Source organism: Narcine bancroftii, chromosome 12 (genome assembly GCF_036971445.1).
Source record: "Narcine bancroftii isolate sNarBan1 chromosome 12, sNarBan1.hap1, whole genome shotgun sequence".
Classification (NCBI taxonomy): domain Eukaryota; kingdom Metazoa; phylum Chordata; class Chondrichthyes; order Torpediniformes; family Narcinidae; genus Narcine; species Narcine bancroftii.
The window spans coordinates 5,266,794-5,288,043 of record NC_091480.1 but is presented as its reverse complement, the minus strand read 5'-3'; the positions used below and the strand labels follow the sequence as shown (position 1 = coordinate 5,288,043).

Genomic DNA, 21,250 nt, shown 5'->3' with positions numbered 1-21,250 from the left:
GTTCATGTTTAAAGAGTGAGATAGAGCACAGGTCGGAGAATAGAGATGGAAATTAAAATTTCAAAACAAGAAACATTGTTCTAAAACAACAAAGGAGGTACCACAACTGCCTCATTGATATTTATGCTGAGTCATGTGAGTGTTCTTTGTTTGGAGATGCACCAAATCTGATTTTCAAGGGCACAGAACAACATATGCTGGCTGTTACGGAGGTGAAATTACCAGAGCCATTGAAGAAAGCAATTGAAACCTCCTCTTTGAATTGCAGCACTGGAAATCTCAAAAGCCCTCACATAAAACCAATGACTTATTAAGACTGCAAGCATCCACAAAGAACAATGGGAAAGATGACAAGTTGGTCTATTTTTGGCAACATTGGTTATGGAACAAATGTTGGTTGGGATATCGGACAAGTAGTAGAATGGAATATTCTAGGTTCAACTGCATCCACTAAGACTAGACAATAAAGCAGTTCTGCTAACTCAGTCTAAAATACATTCTTAAGATGTTATTTTAATTTGTTCACAGCACTAGAAATTCAAGTTGCACTGAACGCAGGATTTAAGAGTTAAATACTTTGCTAGGTCTGGAATTACATCTAAGTAAGATTGGGTAAGGACAGCAGATTTCCTTCTCTGGAGTACATCAGTAGACAAGATGGGTTTTGCAAAAAAAAATTGTTCTTGTCCAGAGCATTTAATGCAATTGGGTCAGGAACATCATATCCATAGTTCTGACAAAATAAGTCAATTCCCACTGTTACGAGGCTCTGGCGAATGGTCTATTGAATGAGGTGCAGAGGAGCTTCAATCAATTATATTTTTTACATAGGTCGCGGGCTTTTACCGTTAGGAAGAGTCTCCCAACATCCCGACAGGAATGACAAAAACTTCAAATCTCCATTTCTGTCCATGCGTTTAGACAGCATCCTGGCAGTGCCATTGGATGAATTAGCCCCTTGGCCACGGAATGCCTGCAAGTTCAGTTTAGACTGCAGGCGTTCTGGGAAAATGACTAGGGGTCTAGGAGGTTAAATGTTGGAATAGGAATGGCACCCTCATTCCTGATCCGAGCTTCTTACATAGCATACATTTCAGGAAAACAGGAATAATTCCCTTGAATGCAGTGGCTGGGTGTAAAAAAAATGTTCCTTCTCACTCGCTGAAGAGATAAGGAGCAGAAAAATGCAGGATTGTGAAAAGATAACTCATGAAGCAGCGTGTTTACAAAAGCAGCTTGGAAGTCACTGTCTGTGATGTCAATCTTCAAAGAATTTGTCTCTGTCCAGAAGAAAATAACAGATTATCACCTCTGTTAAAGCATGGGGGTGGGGGGGACACTCTAAACATGCCAAGATTCCCCACCCAATCTCCCTGAACATCCTGAATCCCCAAGTCTGCTTGAATATGCTCCTGATTTGCTTCCGACGTTGTTCAGACAGACACTGAGCTCAATGAACTGCAGCACCATTGCCAAGATAAAAACCCACACCCCCAAAAGGTCTCTTTATATATAGATTACTGAATCTAAGAGAACAGCTCATGGATGCGGGTGGGTGGGTGGAGGTGGGATATATATAGATAGATTAATGTATACCCTGGAGATAGTTACGATGCAATCCAGTCAAGGTTTAGTGGATTTATATATAGAATGATAGACAACTGGGAGTGTGTGACAGCCTGAAATGTAATTGGCTTCAATGAAAAGAAAACCTAGCATGCTGCAAAATGGTTTAGGCAAACAGTGCGTGTTCAAATGGAGACCAGCTCTCCACAGTTTCTCCTCCACCATCTTGTCCTTCATCTGACTTAAACAGCCAAAGGAAGTTTTAAAAAAATCTTTTTTCTGTCATAATTAAAGCAAAATACAATAACAAAGAAGAAACACAAGGAGTGAAATGAAAATGTCTGCAGATGCTGTAGTTGTAGTAAAAGCACAGAAATGCTGGAGAACTCAGTAGGTCTCGCAGCATCCATAGGAGGTAAAGATATATAACCCACTGGAGTCCTTCTTCAAGGTATCATACCTGAGGAAAGGCTCAAGCTTATTATATATCTTTACCTCCTATGGATGCTGTGAGACCTGCTGAGTTCTCCAGCATGTACTATCCATTCTTCTAAGGAGAAACACAAGAACTGGAGATGCTGGAATATAGAGCAGACATGATAAAGGATCCTGACTGGAAACATTGACTTACCATTTCTATCCATGGATGCTGTCTGACATACTGCGAACCTCCACTTTTGTTTGCTCAAGAGTCCTGAAAGCTCTGTGCAGACTTCAGGTAATCCATTTGTGGTGAATGACAGCCTGGGATAGGGGTAAGATCCTAACCATGGTGCTAAATAGGAATACCAACTACAAAAAAACATTGTGCAGGGAGGTGGGACTAGAAAGGGGTGTTTGGTTCGGTGCGGACTAGAAGGGCCTAATGGCCTGTTTCCGTGCTGTAATTGTTTTGTTATGTTATGTTAAAAGTTGGACAAAGAAAGACTTTTGCATAGTCAGTGTGAGGAGCTGAGCACCAAATTAAGCAGCACTCAAAAGACAATAATCTCTAATTATGTGATCAGACACTTGAAATTGGCATAACCAAAAATGAATGAAGTGCATAGCTCAAAGACTGTTGTGTTAGAAATAAGCTTGAGTTTGAATAGAATATTCCTGGGGTTGGGCATGCAAATAATGTGGCCTGTCTAATAGAGCTGGCTGAGGGTAATCAGACCTTCAATATTGGGAAAAGATATTACAATAGTTTGCTTATCCTTCCAGTAGATTGGGAGGACTTTGCAGATACAGCATTAGTGATCTCACTCCAATGTTATATAGGTAGTTCAGCCCGCAGAAGCATAAAAGGAGGATTAACAATGATTCATTAAGTTTATTGCTGGAATTGAAGGGCATTCTGGAAGAAGATTTTGAGTTTATAGTCTGAAATTTAGAAGAATGAAACTTGATCTCATGAAAACAGGAAGCTTCATACATCATTGCCAAGTTCCTTGGCTGAAAAACCAAAAATCATTGTCTCCAGATAAGGAGATAAAGACAAATTTCTCCCCTCAAAGACTTGTAAATCTTTGGAATTCTCTATTTTACAGAAGCTAAAGGTGGTTGATATATTTATTCCAGCAAGTAAAGGAAATTGAGACAAATAAGACTTCTTCAGTTGCATTCTTTGCCAAGAATGCGGCTGCAGAAGCGGATTCAGACCTGTGGAATGGTCATTCAGGTGGCAGCGCTGAAAGCACAGCGCTGTCCATCTAAAAGGGTCAGTTGCACAGTAGGTGCCTTGGAGCACACTCCGGCTCCTGTCCCTTCAGGGTGTCAGAGTTGGAGTGGCTGACTGTCAGCGCTGGGGTGGCCAGCGCAGGCTGTGACCATACTGATCCCACTTTCCCACTCTCTCCCCACAGCCCCATGTCGATCCCCACACTGACCCCACTGCTCTGCCCACACCGGCCACCCCAGCATCCTGTGCCTGCCGCCCCATCGCTGACAGCCACGCTGGCCACCCCACAGTGTGGGGACTGATAGAGGGTTGTGGGGAGAGCATTTGGCAGTGGGATCAGTGTGGGGATTGACATGGGGCTATGGGGAGAGAGTGGGGCAGTGGGAGCAGTATGGGGACAGGGCAGCTGCCCCAGCGCTGACAGCCCACGCTGGCTGCCCCTGCCCTGACGTCCTGCGCCGGGGTCAGGGGCAGCTGATTGTCATCCCCTTAGCAGCTGCTTTCAGGCGGCTGCATTCAGGTGCCGGGACGATCTCAGTGCTCCAGCAATTATCCCTCCCAGAGGAGGGTTACGAAGTTCGCCTCGCATGTGCCTCCTGCACTTTTAAGTGGCCTCCCGACAGCCGAATATGGGCATAACATGCGACTTTACATCGGGGGATTTTGGCCACCCGAAAGTGCCTATACAGTAGGAAAGTGCAGTCGATATTGATGTTCAGCAATGACTTATGCGTGGGTTTCCTCTGGGTGCTCTGGTCTCCTCCCACCCTTCAAAACATACCTGGGTGACAGATCAATGGGTGGAATTGGGCAGGTTGAGCTCATGGATCAGAAAGGTCTGTTATTGTGCTGTATGTCTAAAAAGAATTTAATAAAGCCATTATTTCCTTTTAAACAGGAGTCTCTAAACTTTGCATACATAATGTTTTTTGCAGAATTTGGTCTTTTTTATATCTATGGAGTTTTGGCATGGCTCATCGATTTTAGTATGCACATGAAGTAGCATATACAGATCATCGAAAACAGAAATGGTGACAAAAGTTTTGCTGCAGTTAGAGAGAGCAGTTATTGACCTCTGCATGAGAAATGATGGTCGATGCTAAACTTCCACTCTGGAGCACTGAATAAAATCGCTGTGCTCCATTTGAGGGCTATCACCTCAAAGCAGTCAAAGCTGTGGCAAGGACAATTATACCTTTTAAAGGAGAGCTGGATAAATGATTAAAACAAAGAAAAATAAATTAAGACTGTGGAGGATGTCAGGTAGTGGTATTAAATTTGGAGTGCTCTACTAAAGAGCCCAGGCAGAATGCCCTCAAACCTGGCTGAAAACATGTTTATTTCACAATCTGTATCCCTCGTCTGTTTTGAGTTGCTCAGTAATTTTAACCTATTGCCCTACAATTCCACATCTGAACTTGTGGTTTAAATGTGTGAAACTGGGTGATCTGGCGTTGAGTCGATTACAGTGTCATCATCTTCACTGTTGATTGTAACTCTTCTTTTCTTTGGCTTGGCTTCGCGGACGAAGATTTATGGAGGGGTACATGTCCATGTCAGCTGCAGGCTCGTTTGTGGCTGACAAGTCCGATGCGGGACAGGCAGACACGGTTGCGGCGGTTGCAGGGGAAAATTGGTGGGTTGGGGTTGGGTGTTGGTAACTATAACATGGCAAATTTACACAGATCACTGCAATTCCAAAGGTGGCCAAAGAAATTAACAGCTGAAGTTCACTAAGGTAGATAATGTTTGAATTAGAGACAGAGATTATGTTCTGCTTCATACACTTGGTGATTGTTCTCCCACACTAACTCTTAGTTAATACAAAGACTAAATCTGGATTTGACTTCCTAAAAGTCACAAGAGATTAATATATTTAACACAACCCCTCCACACACTAAAAAAGTGTGAGACCTTTGTAACACTATATCTTGCATATACTCACATGGTGTATCTTCATGTCATTTATTTCCTACTACTAGATGCTGTCATTAAGCTTTCTCGTGCCAAAAGGTCAGGTTGATATAACCAGTGGGTCCTTTCTTAAAACTGTCTGCCATTTCCTGACAATTTTTATCGACGGTAAGCCAGACAGTATCTGTCATCCAGACCATTGACCCCAATGAGAAGTGCCAGGATTGGCTAACATTCCTAATAAGATTGGACTTCTCCACCAGATACAACACAGATAAAATTCTCTCAATGAAATAATTTTTAAATTAAATTTATTTTTGCTGCCCAAATAGGTCCTGTGGCATGTTGATCATGATGCCTTCCGGAGCTAGTTTCATTTCCCCAGGTTCAATCCAAACCCCATTAAACCTTTTCTTTCCATGACTAAATGTCTTTCAAATGTCACGATTGTCCCGGTTTCTTTCACTTCCTTTGGCAGCTTGTTCCATAAATCCATCACTCTGTACAAATAGCTTGCCCATGGAGTCTCTTAAATTGTTGCCCTCTAATCTTAAATCTATATCCTCTAGATTTGTACTTCTCTACTGTGGGAAAAAGACTATTTACCTAATCTATGCCCTTCATGACTGAATCAATCTCAAGGTCACTCTTCAAATTCCTACACTCTAAACATCTCCCCTTGAATTGTTGTTGTGTTTTCCACCTTAATGACATCTTACCTCTAATTGGCCATTCAGAACTTCAATGTGGGCACATCAACATCTTGTACAGTTATGACATGGCGTAACAACTCTTCTGTTTAATGCCTTCACTGATGAAAGAAAGAATGTCAAACACTTTATTCACTACCCTCTCTACCTGTATCGCCATTTTCAAGGCACTATGTACTACTTGTAGCCCGAGGTCCCTCTGTTCCACAATACTCTCTACAACTCTACCATTTACTGTGTTAGTCCTGTCCTGCTTTGACTTACCAAATGCATCACTTCTCACTTATCTGGGTTAAATTCCATTGGTCCATCGCATCTGTGGATCAAGATACTGCTGTAAATTTAAACTACCTTCTTCATTGTCCATTAAACCTTTGGTAAACCTACTGATCGTGCTAACTGTGCTGTCATCCAAATAGCTACTACAGATGCAAACAACAGTTAACCTAGCACAGATGCCTGCAACATAGACCGACAATTGGAAAAGTAACCCTCCACGAGCACCCTCTGACCCATTCCACCAAGCCAATTTTGAATCCAGTAGGCCAGTTCATCTTGGATCCCATATGATCTCACCTTCTGGACCAGCCTACTATGTGGGGCCTTGTCATAGACCTTGCCAATGTTCACCATCCTGCTTTTGTTAATCTTCTTGGTGATCTCTTCAAACAAAAAAACTCAAATTTGTGAGAGATGATTTCTCACGTACAAAGCCAAGCTTACTTTCTCTAATCATTCTCTCTTAAGTCAAATTCTGGGAGATCCTGCCCCTCAGAATCTGCTCTAGTAACTTATCAAAGATGTCAACAGTTCCCTGGCTTGTCCTAACGTCCCTTCTTAAAGAAAACCCCAGTCTGTCACTACCTCATTTGTGGCTGATGAAGATACAAATATCTCTGCTAGGGCTCCAGCAATTTCTTTCCTAGCTTATCACAAAGTTCTAAGATAAACTCGGTCAGGCCTGGGGATTTATCCACGCTAATATACTTTAAGATAGCTTGCGTCTCCTCATTTGTCTTTTGGATGTACAACACTACTTTTTTGCCATAATTTCTTACCTTCCATGATCCTCTCCACAGTAAATAGAGATGAGAAATATTCTTTTAAGGCTTTGCCTATCTTCTGTTGCTCCACACATCAATGTCATGTTGATTCTTAAAGGGAGCTATTCCTTGCTTAGTTACTCTTAGTATAGAAATACAATCTTTTATGATTTCACCTCACATCCTCTTTTTGCCTGGCTGATTTTCTTCTTTAGTGCACGCCTATATTTCTTGTACTTCTGAGGGATTTTCTTGTTCCCCAGCTGCTTTCACCTGACGTGTGGCTCCTTTTAAGATCACACCCCTTGAGGTCCTTCTTTTTAACCTTCTGCCTATTCCGCCTATTCCCTGTATTCTATCTGAAAGACCTAATTAATATCATTGGTATCAATTTGTAAAAAGACCTCTAGCTGTTCAGACTCTTCAAGAATGTTCTGCAAACACTAGACATCCTTGACCTGGCACCAAGGAGGCAATGTACCATCCTAGAGTCTTGTTTGTGGCCACAGAATCTTCTGTCTGTCTCACTAAATATAAAGTCTCCTATCACTGCAGCTCTCCTGGATCCCATCCTTCCATGCTGTGCATCAGAGCCAACTGTGTCTGTTCACTCCCTTGAAATCCCACCCACAGGAATAAGATATTATTCAAACATATGGTATTAAGTACCTGTGGTAAGCTATTTGAAGGGAAGAACATCACTGAGAGTAATTCACCTTATGTACACACAAGGGCTCAGCCACCCCAAAGTGAATACTAGCCAGAGGTTAGTAACAGAGACCAGGGAGATATACTTCCTTCTGATTCCGAAGAAAGCATTTTGAGATTATTTCTATATGGTTCATTAATATTCAAAGAACGTTATCATCAAATGAACCACATAGCCAACTTTCTACACCTAATTTCCTGAGATTTGTGAGCATCGACTGCAAAAATTTATCAAAATGTTCAATTCACAATATCCTGAAAAGGCTACAACCTTTCCATTAATACAAGATCTCACTCTGGTCAAAGGCATTACATCTCAAATGCCTTGTTCCAATCTCTTAATCTTCAGCACTTTCAGAATCTGCCATTTGAGGGGGTTTATTATTCAAGTATCTTCATAATTTTGCTACTAATTCATTATATTCTGATCCTGGATAGCCACCAAAGAATCTGGATTAGTAAGGGATTAACATTCCCTTTGAGATCCCTCCTGAAATTAACAAAGGATTAAAGTGTTCAATCACCCCACTCTTATTAAATAATGACCTTTTACTATTTTTTAGGATCCATAATAATAATAATGTTTTCAATACTTATTGCCCTATCCACTCAAATTAGGCAAGTGAAAACAAATCAAAACAGAAACTGGCCTGAAACTGACTGATAATGTTCTGATCATTTAGAACCCCAAGACTTCACCAAACCCAAGAGTGAAGATGTTGTCACTCTTACAGCGAGCAAAGCATTGGCCCCAAGCCCAGGCGTTGATATGAATGATGAGAAGCTTTTGAATGGTAAGCAGCCAACTGTGGATGCTGGGCCCTCAGTGTATGCAGACTCAGCATTTGGTGGCAGTCCAGCTTTGGGATCATCCAGTCCTACAGATGAATCTGGTACAAAAGAGAAAGATCAATCACACGTAGATGGTTGTGCATCAGCATGTTCAAAGTGTGTTACTGCACAGGACCAAACAGTTAAAAGAGCTGAAGAAGATGAGGAATACCAAAGTAATGAAATCAACAAAAATGATACTGAGGAACTGGAAGAGGTGCTTGAAAATGATGCAGAAATTCAAAATCTAGAATCTGACACTACAAAGAGCAATGACAATGTTCTTGCTGATAATGACATAAGAAAATCTCATGATGTAGGTCTCAATAGCACAGAAGTATCTCAAGATGTGGAAGCTGAATCGAGAGAATCAGTAGAAAATGCTGTCAATGAAGTTCATGAGGATGAAACAGCAAAACTAAATAAGCTAACACAAAATGGGGTTCCGGAACGAGAGCCTGAAGGAAAAATTGAAAAATACAGTGACAACAGAAGCCAGAGTTCACCTGAGGACAATTCTAATGGTGAGTCTGATCTTCAGGAAAGTTCGTCAAAGGAAATAAATGAGGTGTCAGGTGAAGGGAAGCAAGACAAGTCTAAAATTCTGGAAGAGGAAATACTGGACAGTCAGACAGATTCTGAGCAGGAAACTAATATTCAGAAAAGTGAATCTGAAGAATTGGTGACAGAAGAGAAAATGGCAGATTCTGAAAGTGCTGAAGATGAAAAGATTAGAATAAAAAAAGGAGAAGATAATACCAAAAAGTTTGAAGAGGAAGTGGAGGTAATGGATCATGAAACTAAAGCACTCAATGAAGGAGTCAAGATTGACCAGGATGATATTATTGAAAAAGGATTCATATTTGATGAAGGAGCAGCTGTTTCCTTCCCAGAATCTGAAGTGAAAAAGAAGGAAAATACCTCTGAATCTGAAAGAAGAATTCGCAAAAGCATCAGTGAGAATACAAGGCCATCTTCCGAAGTACAGGAGCAGAAGAAAGACGGTGAGTCAATGAGGACTCGCCATACCTCAACACGAAATGAACACTAAGTTTTGGAGTGTTTAACATTCAGCTCTGAAATCTAATTTGTTCTTTTAACTTCATTTAACACAACCCTGAGATTGACCAATGAATGCAATTGTATTTGGTACTTTTATTTTTGTTGTCACTAACTTCACTATTAATAGCTGGAATCATTCATTCATAAAATCACAAACAATCCCCATTATGTATGACTTCATGTTTTCTGTGTGGCTTCACCTGCCTTTCTTTACTGAATAGTTTATTTTATTAGGCATAACACTAACAGCATAATTAGATAATTCAAGTCAAATTTATTTTCATCTGATTGTGAAGTACAACTCAATGAAACAGGTCCAGTCCTCGGAGCAAAACATACAGACACACAACCAGAACAACACACATACAGACAAACAATACATATGCAGAAAAAGTATTTCATCTATACAAAACAAAAAAAAAGATACAAATAGTCCAAATGACTCCATTTATTGCTTCCCATGCCTTCAATGTGGCCTCCAATTAATCCAATTGGGGAGATTGAACTTAGATGGAAGATTGTTTAGTTGAGAACCTTCACTTTATCTGCTGCAAAAGCAAGGACCTCCCAGTGGCCAACCACTTCATTTTCACTCACCACTGTCTCACTGACATATCGGTCAAATCAAGGCCATATATAAAAAGGAGGAACAACACCTTAAATTCCATCTCAGTAGTTTCCAACAAGGCAGCATCAATATTGACTTCTCCAATTTCCATTAACCTTCTCCCCAGTCGATCCTTCCTTCATCCTTCTGACTACTCACCTTCTTCCCTTCCTTTTCCTACCAGAAAGCTTTTACTTAGCCCTCTGCCCTCTCCCCATCACGTCTCAGCTTCTTTCTTTTCGACCTTCCTACCTGTATTCACCTATTATTCTTACCTGTTAGCCTGTGTTCTTTCCCCTTCTCCTCTCCCATTCCCCTCCCCCCACACCTTTTTATTCAGGCATCTGCCTAATGTTTGGCACTCCTGATGAAGGGCTCAGGATTGAATTGTCGATTGCCTTTTACTATTTATGGATGCCATGGAATCATTGACCAGTTGAGTTTCTCCAGAACTTCGTCCTACTCATTTAAACATTGAAAAGAAGCTTGGTCCAATGGCTGGTTTCCAAGCAAAAGTGCAATATGATAAGATATTATTGTATCAAATACTACCACTGTTTAATATTTTTCATACATAGCCAAAAGATGTGTTTGACCTTAGAGTGAAAAAGTTCTCAAAGACCAGAACTATTTGGATTTGGACTACAAACACAAGTGTATTGCTTTTGGAGGACCCTCAGAGAACTGTGTCATGAAGTGATGGGATCTGTACCTCCATGCGTTTTTCATTTTAATAACGTTTACAGCAGAGGCCAATATGGAAGAGGTAATGTTTCTAAATGTAATATCATTTTAATCCAGCCTTTTTCTGGGTTGATAATCCCAATAATGTCTTTTTTCATTTGTTTTTTTATCATAAAGAGTTGAAATACTGACACCCAAAAATTTATGGAGCAGAAAATTTGCTCAGATGGAGGCAAATTGTGTGATTTGAGCATGGTTTCACTGGAAAAGGTTGAGAAATAATCATTTCTGCTTTTAGGAATTAGGTAGGTATATACAGTTCTAGAGAAAAAGAATCAAATTATCTGATGGTGGTGTTGGGAGTCAGGGATGGAGACGATGCTGGAAAACAAGATTTCAATCTAAGAACAGGCTTCCAAGAGAAATGAAGGAAGAAATTAGTATTGATTCATTGAATACTAATAATTAGATTTATTTTAGAAAGTAGTATTTTAGTATGCAGTTGAATCACAATATATGGAGACTGTTGTATATTTGGCAGTAAGTATATAACTTTGAAATGATATTCCCAGAGGTTACAAATGTGAATCACATAAAATAAAATGACAGTGAAATATCAGGGTGTTATATCTCCAAGAATCAGAGGCTGAATGTACATCACAGACTACCACTTTAAGGACATTTAAACTACATTCTAAAGTCATCAATGTGAGCTGGGTGTAAGTAGAATAAGGAAATAAATCTAAGATCTCAAATATGGAAAAAAAATCTGAAGCCCAGATTCATCACATTAGGAAATTAATGTGAAGTCAAAAGTAGAAAATTATTTTCACCACAGATCCAAATCTTTCATCATGGGTGGGGGGGGGGGGGGGGGGTTGTTGAGGGGTGACTTGGGGGTGGATCAAATTTCAGACACAGGGCCATATCCAAGACTTGTAAAAAACAATTCTGAGAGCAACGTGCAAATTTGGTTTACACTGTTTCTTAACTATTTATTCCTCCATTAGATTGAGAAGACTTGGAGCAATAAAGATTACATCTGCAGATTGAGTTCATCATAAATGTCAAACTAATCCAACAGTAGACACAATGATCCTCATTTTTGTGAGGTGTTGTTGGTTCTCAATGGTTTAGATCAATTACGAGGTAATGCTATCAATGGTAAGGAAGGAGGGCTGAAGTGTTTGTTTTCATGAACTGTCCACCTACAATCCAGACATAATTAAATTTAAAAATGCATACCCTCCAGGAAGCACTAGTGAATCAACAACAGGGACAAGATAATTACATAGATAGATTCAATCTCTCTCATGGCAAACTAGATTATTATCACTTGCAAGCCAGGTTCATATAGAAGGAATGACCACTTTGTTAGAAGCATGTCCCTTACTAAGAAGTCGTGCGCCAATAGAGCAGGAGTAAACTTATGACCTAATTTTTATTCTACATAAACATAATAGAAACTGAAATTCTCTTTCTTCAAATATTGTTGATGTTGAGTAAATGGAACATTATAAGATTTAAGTTGATCTATTTTTCTTGAGCAGGAATATCATGGCAAAAGGTTCAAAGGAAAGGGTTCAGTGCAGATCATTCTTGTTCTAAATCTTTGGCTTAGCTTCGTGGACGAAGATTTAAGGAGGGGTAGGTCCACATCTGCTGCAGGCTCGTTGGTGACTGATAAGTCCGATGCGGGACAGGCAGGCACGGTTGCAGAGGTTGCAAGGGAAAATTGGTTGGTTGGGGTTGGGTGTTGGGTTTTTCCTCCTTTGTCTTTTGTCAGTGAGGTGGGCTCTGCGGTCTTCTTCAAAGGAGGTTGCTGCCCGCCGAACTGTGAGGCGCCAAGATGCACGGTTTGAGGTGATATCAGCCCACTGGCGGTGGTCAATGTGGCAGGCACCAAGAGATTTCTTTAGGCAGTCCTTGTACCTCTTCTTTGGTGCACCTCTGTCTTGGTGGCCAGTGGAGAGCTCGCCATATTACACGATCTTGGGAAGGCGATGGTCCTCCATTCTGGAGACGTGACCAACCCAGCGCAGTTTGATCTTCAGCAGCGTGGACTCGATGCTGTCGGCCTCTGCCATCTCGAGTACTTCGACGTTAGGTATGAAGGCGCTCCAATGAATGTTGAGGATGGAGCGGAGACAACGCTGGTGGAAACGTTCTAGGAGCCATAGGTGATGCCGGTAGAGGACCCATGATTCGGAGCCGAACAGGAGTGTGGGTATGACAACGGCTCTGTACACGCTTATCTTTGTGAGGTTTTTCAGTTAGTTGTTTTTCCAGACTCTTTTGTGTAGTCTTCCAAAGGCGCTATTTGCCTTGGCGAGTCTGTTGTCTATCTCATTGTCGATCCTTGCATCTGATGAAATGGTGCAGCCGAGATAGGTAAACTGGTTGACCGTTTTGAGTTTTGTGTGCCCGATGGAGATGTGGGGGGGCTGGTAGTCATGGTGGGGAGCTGGCTGATGGAGGACCTCAGTTTTCTTCAGGCTGACTTCCAGGCCAAACATTTTGGCAGTTTCCGCAAAACAGGACGTCAAGCGCTGAAGAGCTGGCTCTGAATGGGCAACTAAAGCGGCATCGTCTGCAAAGAGTAGTTCACGGACAAGTTGCTCTTGTGTCTTGGTGTGAGCTTGCAGGCGCCTCAGATTGAAGAGACTGCCATCCGTGCGGTACCGGATGTAAACAGCGTCTTCATTGTTTAGGTCTTTCATGGCTTGGTACAGCATCATGCTGAAGAAGATTCAAAAGAGGGTTGGTGCGAGAACACAGCCTTGCTTCACGCCATTGTTAATGGAGAAGGGTTCAGAGAGCTCATTGCTGTATCTGACCTGACCTTGTTGGTTTTCGTGCAGTTGGATAACCATGTTGAGGAACTTTGGGGGGCATCCGATGCGCTCTAGTATTTGCCAAAGCCCTTTCCTGCTCACGGTGTCAAAGGCTTTGGTGAGGTCAACAAAGGTGATGTAGAGTCCTTTGTTTTGTTCTCTGTACTTTTCTTGGAGCTGTCTGAGGGCAAAGACCATGTCAGTAGTTCCTCTGTTTGCGCGAAAGCCGCACTGTGATTCTGGGAGAATATTCTCAGCGACACTAGGTATTATTCTATTTAGGAGAATCCTAGCGAAGATTTTGCCTGCAATGGAGAGCAGCGTGACTTCTGACAAAACTATGGAATGGGGATATGGAACACTTAAATTTCAGATCAGCACTTCAATCGTGATGTTTTGCTTTCTTTTTGTCCTCCAGATGAAGGAGAAGAGGCAGAGGTAGAGGTCGAAGATGAGCCTCAGTTGCAGCTACCTTTTAGAGATCGAACTCACATTGAAAAAACCCTCCGGCTGAATGAGAAAATTACATCTGATGATTACTCAGGTAAGTCAACTGTTGGAGGTCAGAAGTTTGGTTCTATTCAAGCGTAAAATCATAGAACTGTACAGCAGAGAAAGGGGCCCTTTCATCCATACTGACCATGACACCAATATACACATGTACCATTTGCCTGCATTAGGCCTATAACCCTCTATCTTTCCTATCCAAATACCTTTATAATAATGTCTCTGCCCCCATCAGCTCCACTGGCAGATATTCATCACCCGATATGGGGAAAAGTTCAAATCTCCTTTAAATTTCTCCTCTCTCACATTAAACCTGTGGTTTCTTATTCTAGACCGCCCCCCCCCCCCCCACCCGGTCCTGGGAAAATGATTTTGACCATCTACCCTCTCTGTGCATCTCGAATTTTATACATTTCTTGCAGGTCACCCCTGTGCTTTCTATATTCCAGAAAGAATAAACACAGTCTATCTAATCTCTGCTTATAATGGCATCCCTTCATTCCTGGCAACATCCTAGTAAATCTCTTCATCTCTCCCCATAGCTGTCACATCCTTCTTGTGGTCCAGTGACCCAAACTGTGGACCTGTGCGGTCTTTTTAAGATTATTTTATTATTATGTAATAAAACAAATGATGTGATATTACACAAAATTTCTTTTAGCCTACTGTAAAACAGACAAAGGTTCATTATTAGCAGAAATTGCCCAGCACTCCTTACAGTCAGAGGAAAGAGAAGCAAATTAGAGACCCATAGAATCATTGAGTGTCGTTGGATTTGCTTCCAACGCTTCCGCAGCTTCTGCAGCCATGCAGCCTTTAGTACAATCCATCAGGAACCCGAGCTCCAGGTGCCAACTTCTATCATGATCAGTAAGCCTCCAACACCTTCAGCACCCTCTTGTATCTTGGGGTCAATACCTGGTACCCCTTCAGAAAGTCTCAAGTCAGTCTCCAGCAGTTCGCAGCCTAGAGTCCCTTGACCAGAGTCACCAGCTGCCTGTACCCTGTATGGGTTCCTCACCTCGTCACCAAAAGCCCACTGACTGTGTGCTCTTCAGCTTCAGAGCCTTTTGCTGGTTCATCACAGTGGTCACTGTCCCATGGATCGTCTCCTCTGCTTCTCCTTCTCAAATTGGGGGGGGGGGGGGGTGGTCTCATGTTTTTCTGGTGCCCTGTGCCAGCCCTCTGCCTACCTGGAGTCTGCAATCCTTTGTAGCTGCTGCCATACATAGGTGTTGCCATCTTGGGCCAGACACCGTGATTGAAATAAAACCACCAATGGCTCCTTTAACAGGCCATTTAAAGCCTATATGGAACCAACAGCAGTCAGACTGGGTGGTAAGACCCCACGGGGGAGCGCTGTATCTCAGCTTCCTGCTCTCCACAGGTCCACACCATCGGCAACACTGCTGTTACAGCATCTCTGGCAGCGCCACTTTTTTAAAAAAAAACAATGTTCTGTATACCTGCAATATGACATCCCAATTAATATACTCAATGCCTCAGCCTATGAAGGCAAGCATACCAAATGCCCTTATCACTATCCTATCTATTTGTGTTACCATTTTCTGGGTGCTCTGGACATGCCTCCCAAGGTCTCTCTGTACATTAACCCCATTTATTCTGTGTGACCTACCAGAATTAGACTTCATTTTTACAGCAATGAAATCAAATTTAAATTAGATTTCAAATTTGCATTACTTTTGACATGCATGGAATATTTTTTGGCGCCTTCACAAACATATAAATATAATGATGCAAACCTAGAAAACAATTCCAAATGCATGACAAATTTAGTTCTGACCCTAACCCTAAAAATTGAAGTTGCGGTGGGATTTGGAATACACTGGCATACCTAACAGAGTTTTAAAATTTGCCACTGCTTCAATTCAATAAATTATGGGGCGTTAAGAATCATTTTGGGATTTGGCAATGAGCAGTCTTCTGGGGATATGGTAGGTGGAGTAATGTCCTAGAGATACAAGGGAATTTCTAGATTATCAGGTTAAATTTGGGAATGAGGGAGTGTTTAGGATGATTAAGTATTGTAGAATTAAACAGAATGAAGGGTTAATTGGAAAATATAATACAAAAGGAAATATTATTGGTAGACTGAACTGTTTTCATTCCATGTATTTGTGTTTTCTTCATGTATTTCTGATTACTAGGTGTGCTGCAGCGGTTACGAAAGATATATCATAATGCTATCAGACCCCTGGAGCAAGCATACAAATACAATGAACTGAGACAACATGAAATTACAGGTACAAAAGCAGATAGGATGCACTCATATACAATGATCTGGGACAATATGAAATCAGAAAGGAAGTTGGGTTCAGAATCTTACCTGCTACTTAAACCAGCAATCCCAATCATAAATATTTGTTCTTGTTGTCCCAGAACCTTTGCTCGAGAATCTTAACAGCTGAAGTCAGTACCATTAAATTGAAACAGAAAACTGAGCAAACTGAATACAAAAAGCCACTGTCAATGTCATTCACACTTAGTCAACAGATGTATTGAAAATAAAACCGTGAGAAGGAATTGGTACAAAATAACATACCGTTTTGCAAGGCTGATTCCCTCTTGAATTGGATAAATTTATTATACCAATTTATTGTTGAATAATTTAATTAATCGATCACAAATTCCTTGAGAGGAAATGCATTTGATGAACTGAGTTCTGAATGAAATTCTGGGGAATTGTGGATATTGCATCTGATTAGGAGGAAATTCTAACTACTTATATATTCGCCTCAAATGAGGTTAGAGCCTGTACATCATCCCTACTTTCTTTGAAAAGTATAACATGAATTCTTGTGAAGTATTCCATGGGCACATAAATATGAAAGGAAAGTAAGGATACAAATAGATTCACTAAGATAAAATCAAAGGCAGTGAAACAGAAATGGCAGAACTGTAGCGAGGTCACTACGGCTACAGCTCGTTTATAGCCCTAAGGGTGTAGCTCGAATTTGCAAGAGAAGAAAGACACACACACACCAATAGAGTGTATTCGACACTGTTTATTCAGCGGCAGCTCAGCTCTGCCTTTTATAGTCAACTTGGCCGCGTTACCACTGGGGCGTGGCTTGAGCAGTGCAAACTGCCGATTTGAAACCTCAATGCCCAGGCCCCGATTGGGCCCCCTGCGATCCATCGGTGGTGATTGGCCAGTTTCACTGCTCTCCCGGCAGCCGATGGAAACGGGGGTTTCAGCCCGCATGATGCTTTGCTGATTGTCGTGTTCAAAGACCATTTCCTGTGCCGGCCTGAAGTGCGGGCCATGGACCACTACACAACCCCCCCCCACCCCCAGGAATGGTGATCAGGGCACTGTTTTTAGGAGGCTAACTCCTGTGCCATGGGGTAAGGTGAGTGATGGGCTGGTCAAAGTCCAAGTAGGCCGGTTTCAACTGGTCATGTGAAAGTCTCTTCCCTGCTGCCAAAGTCCAAAACACAGGTGGAGCCGTTGTGTCAAGGTATGGTCCCTTGTAAGGTCACTGTAGAGGTGCCCAGTGAGGCCTGCACTGAACAAACACATATTTACAGTCAGTAAAGTTCTTTGGGATATAAGTGCAGGGTTGGCCATGGGGTATAGGTTTAGCAGGGCGCAGGGTGCCTAGGCGCTCATGTAGTTGGGACAATGTGGTCGCCAGGGGCTCCCCTAAGTCCTCAGAGGCCGTCACGAATTCGCCCGGAATAATTATGGGTGTGCCATAGATTAACTCGGTAGAGGATACCTCAAAGTCCTCCTTGGGTGCAGTGCAGATGCTTAACAGGACCCCAGGGAGTTTGTCGGCCCAGTTAGGACTGGGTGTCTGTGGCACCTCTCCACCAACCCCATTGGCCTGTGGGTGATTTGGGTCTCCAGGGCGTGGGCTAAGGCAGTCCACAGACTGGAAGTAGATTGAGCCCCTCTGTCCAATGTAAGGTGTTCAGGGACCCCAAAAAATGCTACCCAAGTGTGAGTAAAGCCCATGCGGAAGCCTCTGATAGTAGCACCCCCTCTGTCCATCTGGTCATCCCGTTGATCAATGGGAGAAGGTAACGTGCGCCTCTGGAAACAGGTAGGGGCCCCACAAGGTCAAAATTCACTTGGCTGAAGCAATGGCTTGAATGTCTGTGGTGGAGCTTTAATATGTCTGGATTTTGGACGACTGGCACTGAGTACAAGACCTGACCCACAGGGCGACCTCTTTGTGGAGGCTGTACCAGACCTACCTGTTCGCCACCATTTTGACTGTAGTCCTAATGGTGGGGTGAGCCAAGTTGTGGACTGAGTCGAAAACCCATCTCTTCCATGCAGCTGGAATGACGGGGCGAGGTTTACCTGTTGAGGTGTCGCAGAGCAGCTTGCAATTGCTGGGGGTGATCTGGATGTCGCCAGTTGTAAGCTGGTGAGTGCTGTCCTATACACTGGAATGTCAGGGTCTGCTTGCTGCGCATCAGCCAGGGCTGCGTAGTTGATGCCAGGGGTTGGGTCGAGCATCGACAAGATAGCCAGATTGAATAGGGCATAAGCCACCACATTGGATTTGCTGGCTATGTGTTCAATGTCTGTTGTAAATTTGGAAATGTAGGACAGGTGCCACTGTTGCCTACCCGGATCTGACAACTTACTGAAGGCGGAGATAAGGGGTTTGTGGTCCGTGTAAATTTTGAACTTCCTGCCCTCCAGGAAGTATCAAAGGTACGAAGTGCCAGGTATAAGGCTAACAGTTCTCCATCAAAGGCCCTGTACTTGAACTCTGGTGGCCTGAGGTGTTTACTGAAAAAGGCCAGCAGTTGCCATTGTCCATCCACCAACTGCTCAAGCACATCCGTCGACTACTGTGCTGGAGGCATCTGTCGTGAGGGTGATCGGGGCATCTGTCCATGGGTGCACGATGAGCGTGGCATTGGCTAGGGTGTTTTTGGTGGCCTGGAAGGCCTCAGTCGCCTCCTGGGTCCATTGTATGATTTTACTGGGTCCAGCTCATGATGAGGGCCACTGCAGGGATGAAGTGGCGATAAAAGTTGACCAGACCAGAAAAACTCCTGTAGCCCCTTCAACGTTGATGGCCTGGGGAAAAAGTGAATTGCATCCACCTTAGTGGGTAACGGTCTAGCTCCTTGTTGGTCGATACAATGGCCCAGGAAGTCAATAGTATCTCGGCCAAACTGGCACTTGGCCGGATTAATGGTTAGGCCAAAATTTCTCAGCCTGGAGAATAATTGTTTTAAGTGGGCGGTGTGCTCAGTGCAGGTGTGGCTGGTGATTAAAATGTTGTTGAGGCAGACAAAGGCAAAATGCAGATCCCAGCCCACTGTATCCATCAGCCTCTGGAAAGTCTAAGCTGCGTTTTTTAACCTGAAGGGCATGCAGAGATATTCAATCAATCCAAAGGAGGTTATGATGGCGATTTTTGGGATGTCTTCGGGATGTACTGGGATTTGGTGATAGTCCCTGAGGAGGTCCACCTTTGAGAATATCCATGTCCCTTGCAGGTCAGCGGTGAAGTCTTGGATATGGGGCATGGGATATCTGTCTGGTATGGTGGCCTCATTGAGGCAGTGGTAGTCTCCGCAGGACCATGTGGAGAGGGGAGGCTCAAGGACTATTGGAGCACCATATAATGCCGAGTTCCTCCATCTCTTTCAACTTATCCCTGGCTAGGTTGCGTTTCTGGGGGGGGGGGGGGGGGGAACACTGCACCTTGGGAAGAAGAGGAGGGCCCTCTGTAACGATTTGGTGCCTCACCTCATGTTTGGGTTCTGCTGAATGGAAGTGAGGCAGGGTGACGGAGGGGAATTCTGCTAGGACCCGAGCAAATTTGTGGTCGGCAGGACTCACTGAGTGCAGGTGGGGGCTGGTGAGTACAATGCACTTGAGCAAGAGTGACTGAAACATCCAGGCATGCACCAGCCGGTGACTCTTGATATCCACCAGGAATGAGTTGCATGGCTGGCACTGTAAACTTTCAAGTGAATTCTGTCCCCGAAGTGTGGGGGTATGGTGCGGGTGCCAAATGTTCGAATGTTGGAGCTGTTTGCCACTCGGAGCTCCCTGTCCACTTTGCCGCAGCGGGCCTCCAGGCTGGTCGGGGGAATGACGCTGTATTGTGCCCCAGTATCCACCAAGAAACATCAGCCGACAGGGAGTCTTGAAAATGTAGCAGGCTATGCAGTTGGCCAGTTGTCGCAGCCATTAATGACAGCTGGTCTGGGGATTTCCCTGGAATGCACAGGGTGAGTGTTATTGATGGACCTCAGAACCCAACAGTCAGTGATAGAAACAGTATTGCTCACCGGTAGGGCATGGTGTTTGAGTGGTCAGTCGGTGGTCATCCCGGCCAGACAGTGATGACACAGTGCTGTCACCTGCTTGAGAGAAGTGCAGGTGTCCCTCTTTTCCGCCCATATCAGGTCTGCTCAGGCAGTACCTTCCTGGGGTCATCGGAGTCTTCCTCCGCGATGAGCAGCTGGATGTCCTTGGGCAGCCTCTCCAGGAAGATCTGCTGCAACAGCTGTCAGCAGGTGTAGCCATTATTGAGACCGAGCATGCCACTCATGAGGGCGGAAGGGGCCTTGCCCCCCCAAACCATCGATATCCAACAGTTGGGCAGCACGCTCGTGCTTTGAGAGCCTGAATGTAGGGGTTAACAGCTCTTTGATGGCCACATATCTTCCTTGTTCCGGGGCTGCTGGAGGAAGTCAATGATGCAGGCTGTGGTGTCCTAATCGAGGGTGCTGACCATGTGGTAGTAGCGCATGTCATTGGTGGAGATCCTTCGAATGGGAAACTGTGCCTCGACTTGCTGGAACCACACCCACGGTTCTGACGTCCAGAAAATGGGCAGCTTTAACACTGCGACGTTGATTGCAGATTGCTCTTCCATCTTGGGGTCCAAAGTGCCATTTTGACCAGTCGGGGTCACCACTGTAGCGAGGTCGCTACAGCTACAACTAGGTTATAGCTCTTGGTTATAGCCCTAAGGCAGTAGCTCGAATCTCCAGAAGAAAGATACACCAATATAGTGTATTCGACACTGAGTTTATCCAGTGGCAGCTCTGCCTTTTATAGATAGCTCAGCCGCGTCACCATTGGGGTGTAGGTTGAGCGGGCCTGCTTCTGACTG

General features: G+C 43.5%; 2 protein-coding genes across 5 annotated transcripts in view; one reads left to right on the top strand and one right to left on the bottom strand.

The window, feature by feature from the left end:
- The window catches only part of LOC138746838 (zinc finger protein GLIS2-like), a 274,859-nt gene that overhangs the window by 182,017 nt on the left and 71,592 nt on the right, over nt 1–21,250 (bottom strand). The window lies entirely within an intron of this gene.
- The window catches only part of srl (sarcalumenin), an 87,197-nt gene that overhangs the window by 27,264 nt on the left and 38,683 nt on the right, over nt 1–21,250 (top strand). For both annotated transcript variants that reach the window (XM_069904651.1, XM_069904650.1), the window contains exons 2-4: nt 8,288–9,439; nt 14,041–14,166; nt 16,298–16,393. In XM_069904651.1, the coding sequence (XP_069760752.1) occupies nt 8,288–9,439; nt 14,041–14,166; nt 16,298–16,393 (1,374 nt within the window). The remainder of the gene's footprint in view (nt 1–8,287; nt 9,440–14,040; nt 14,167–16,297; nt 16,394–21,250) is intronic.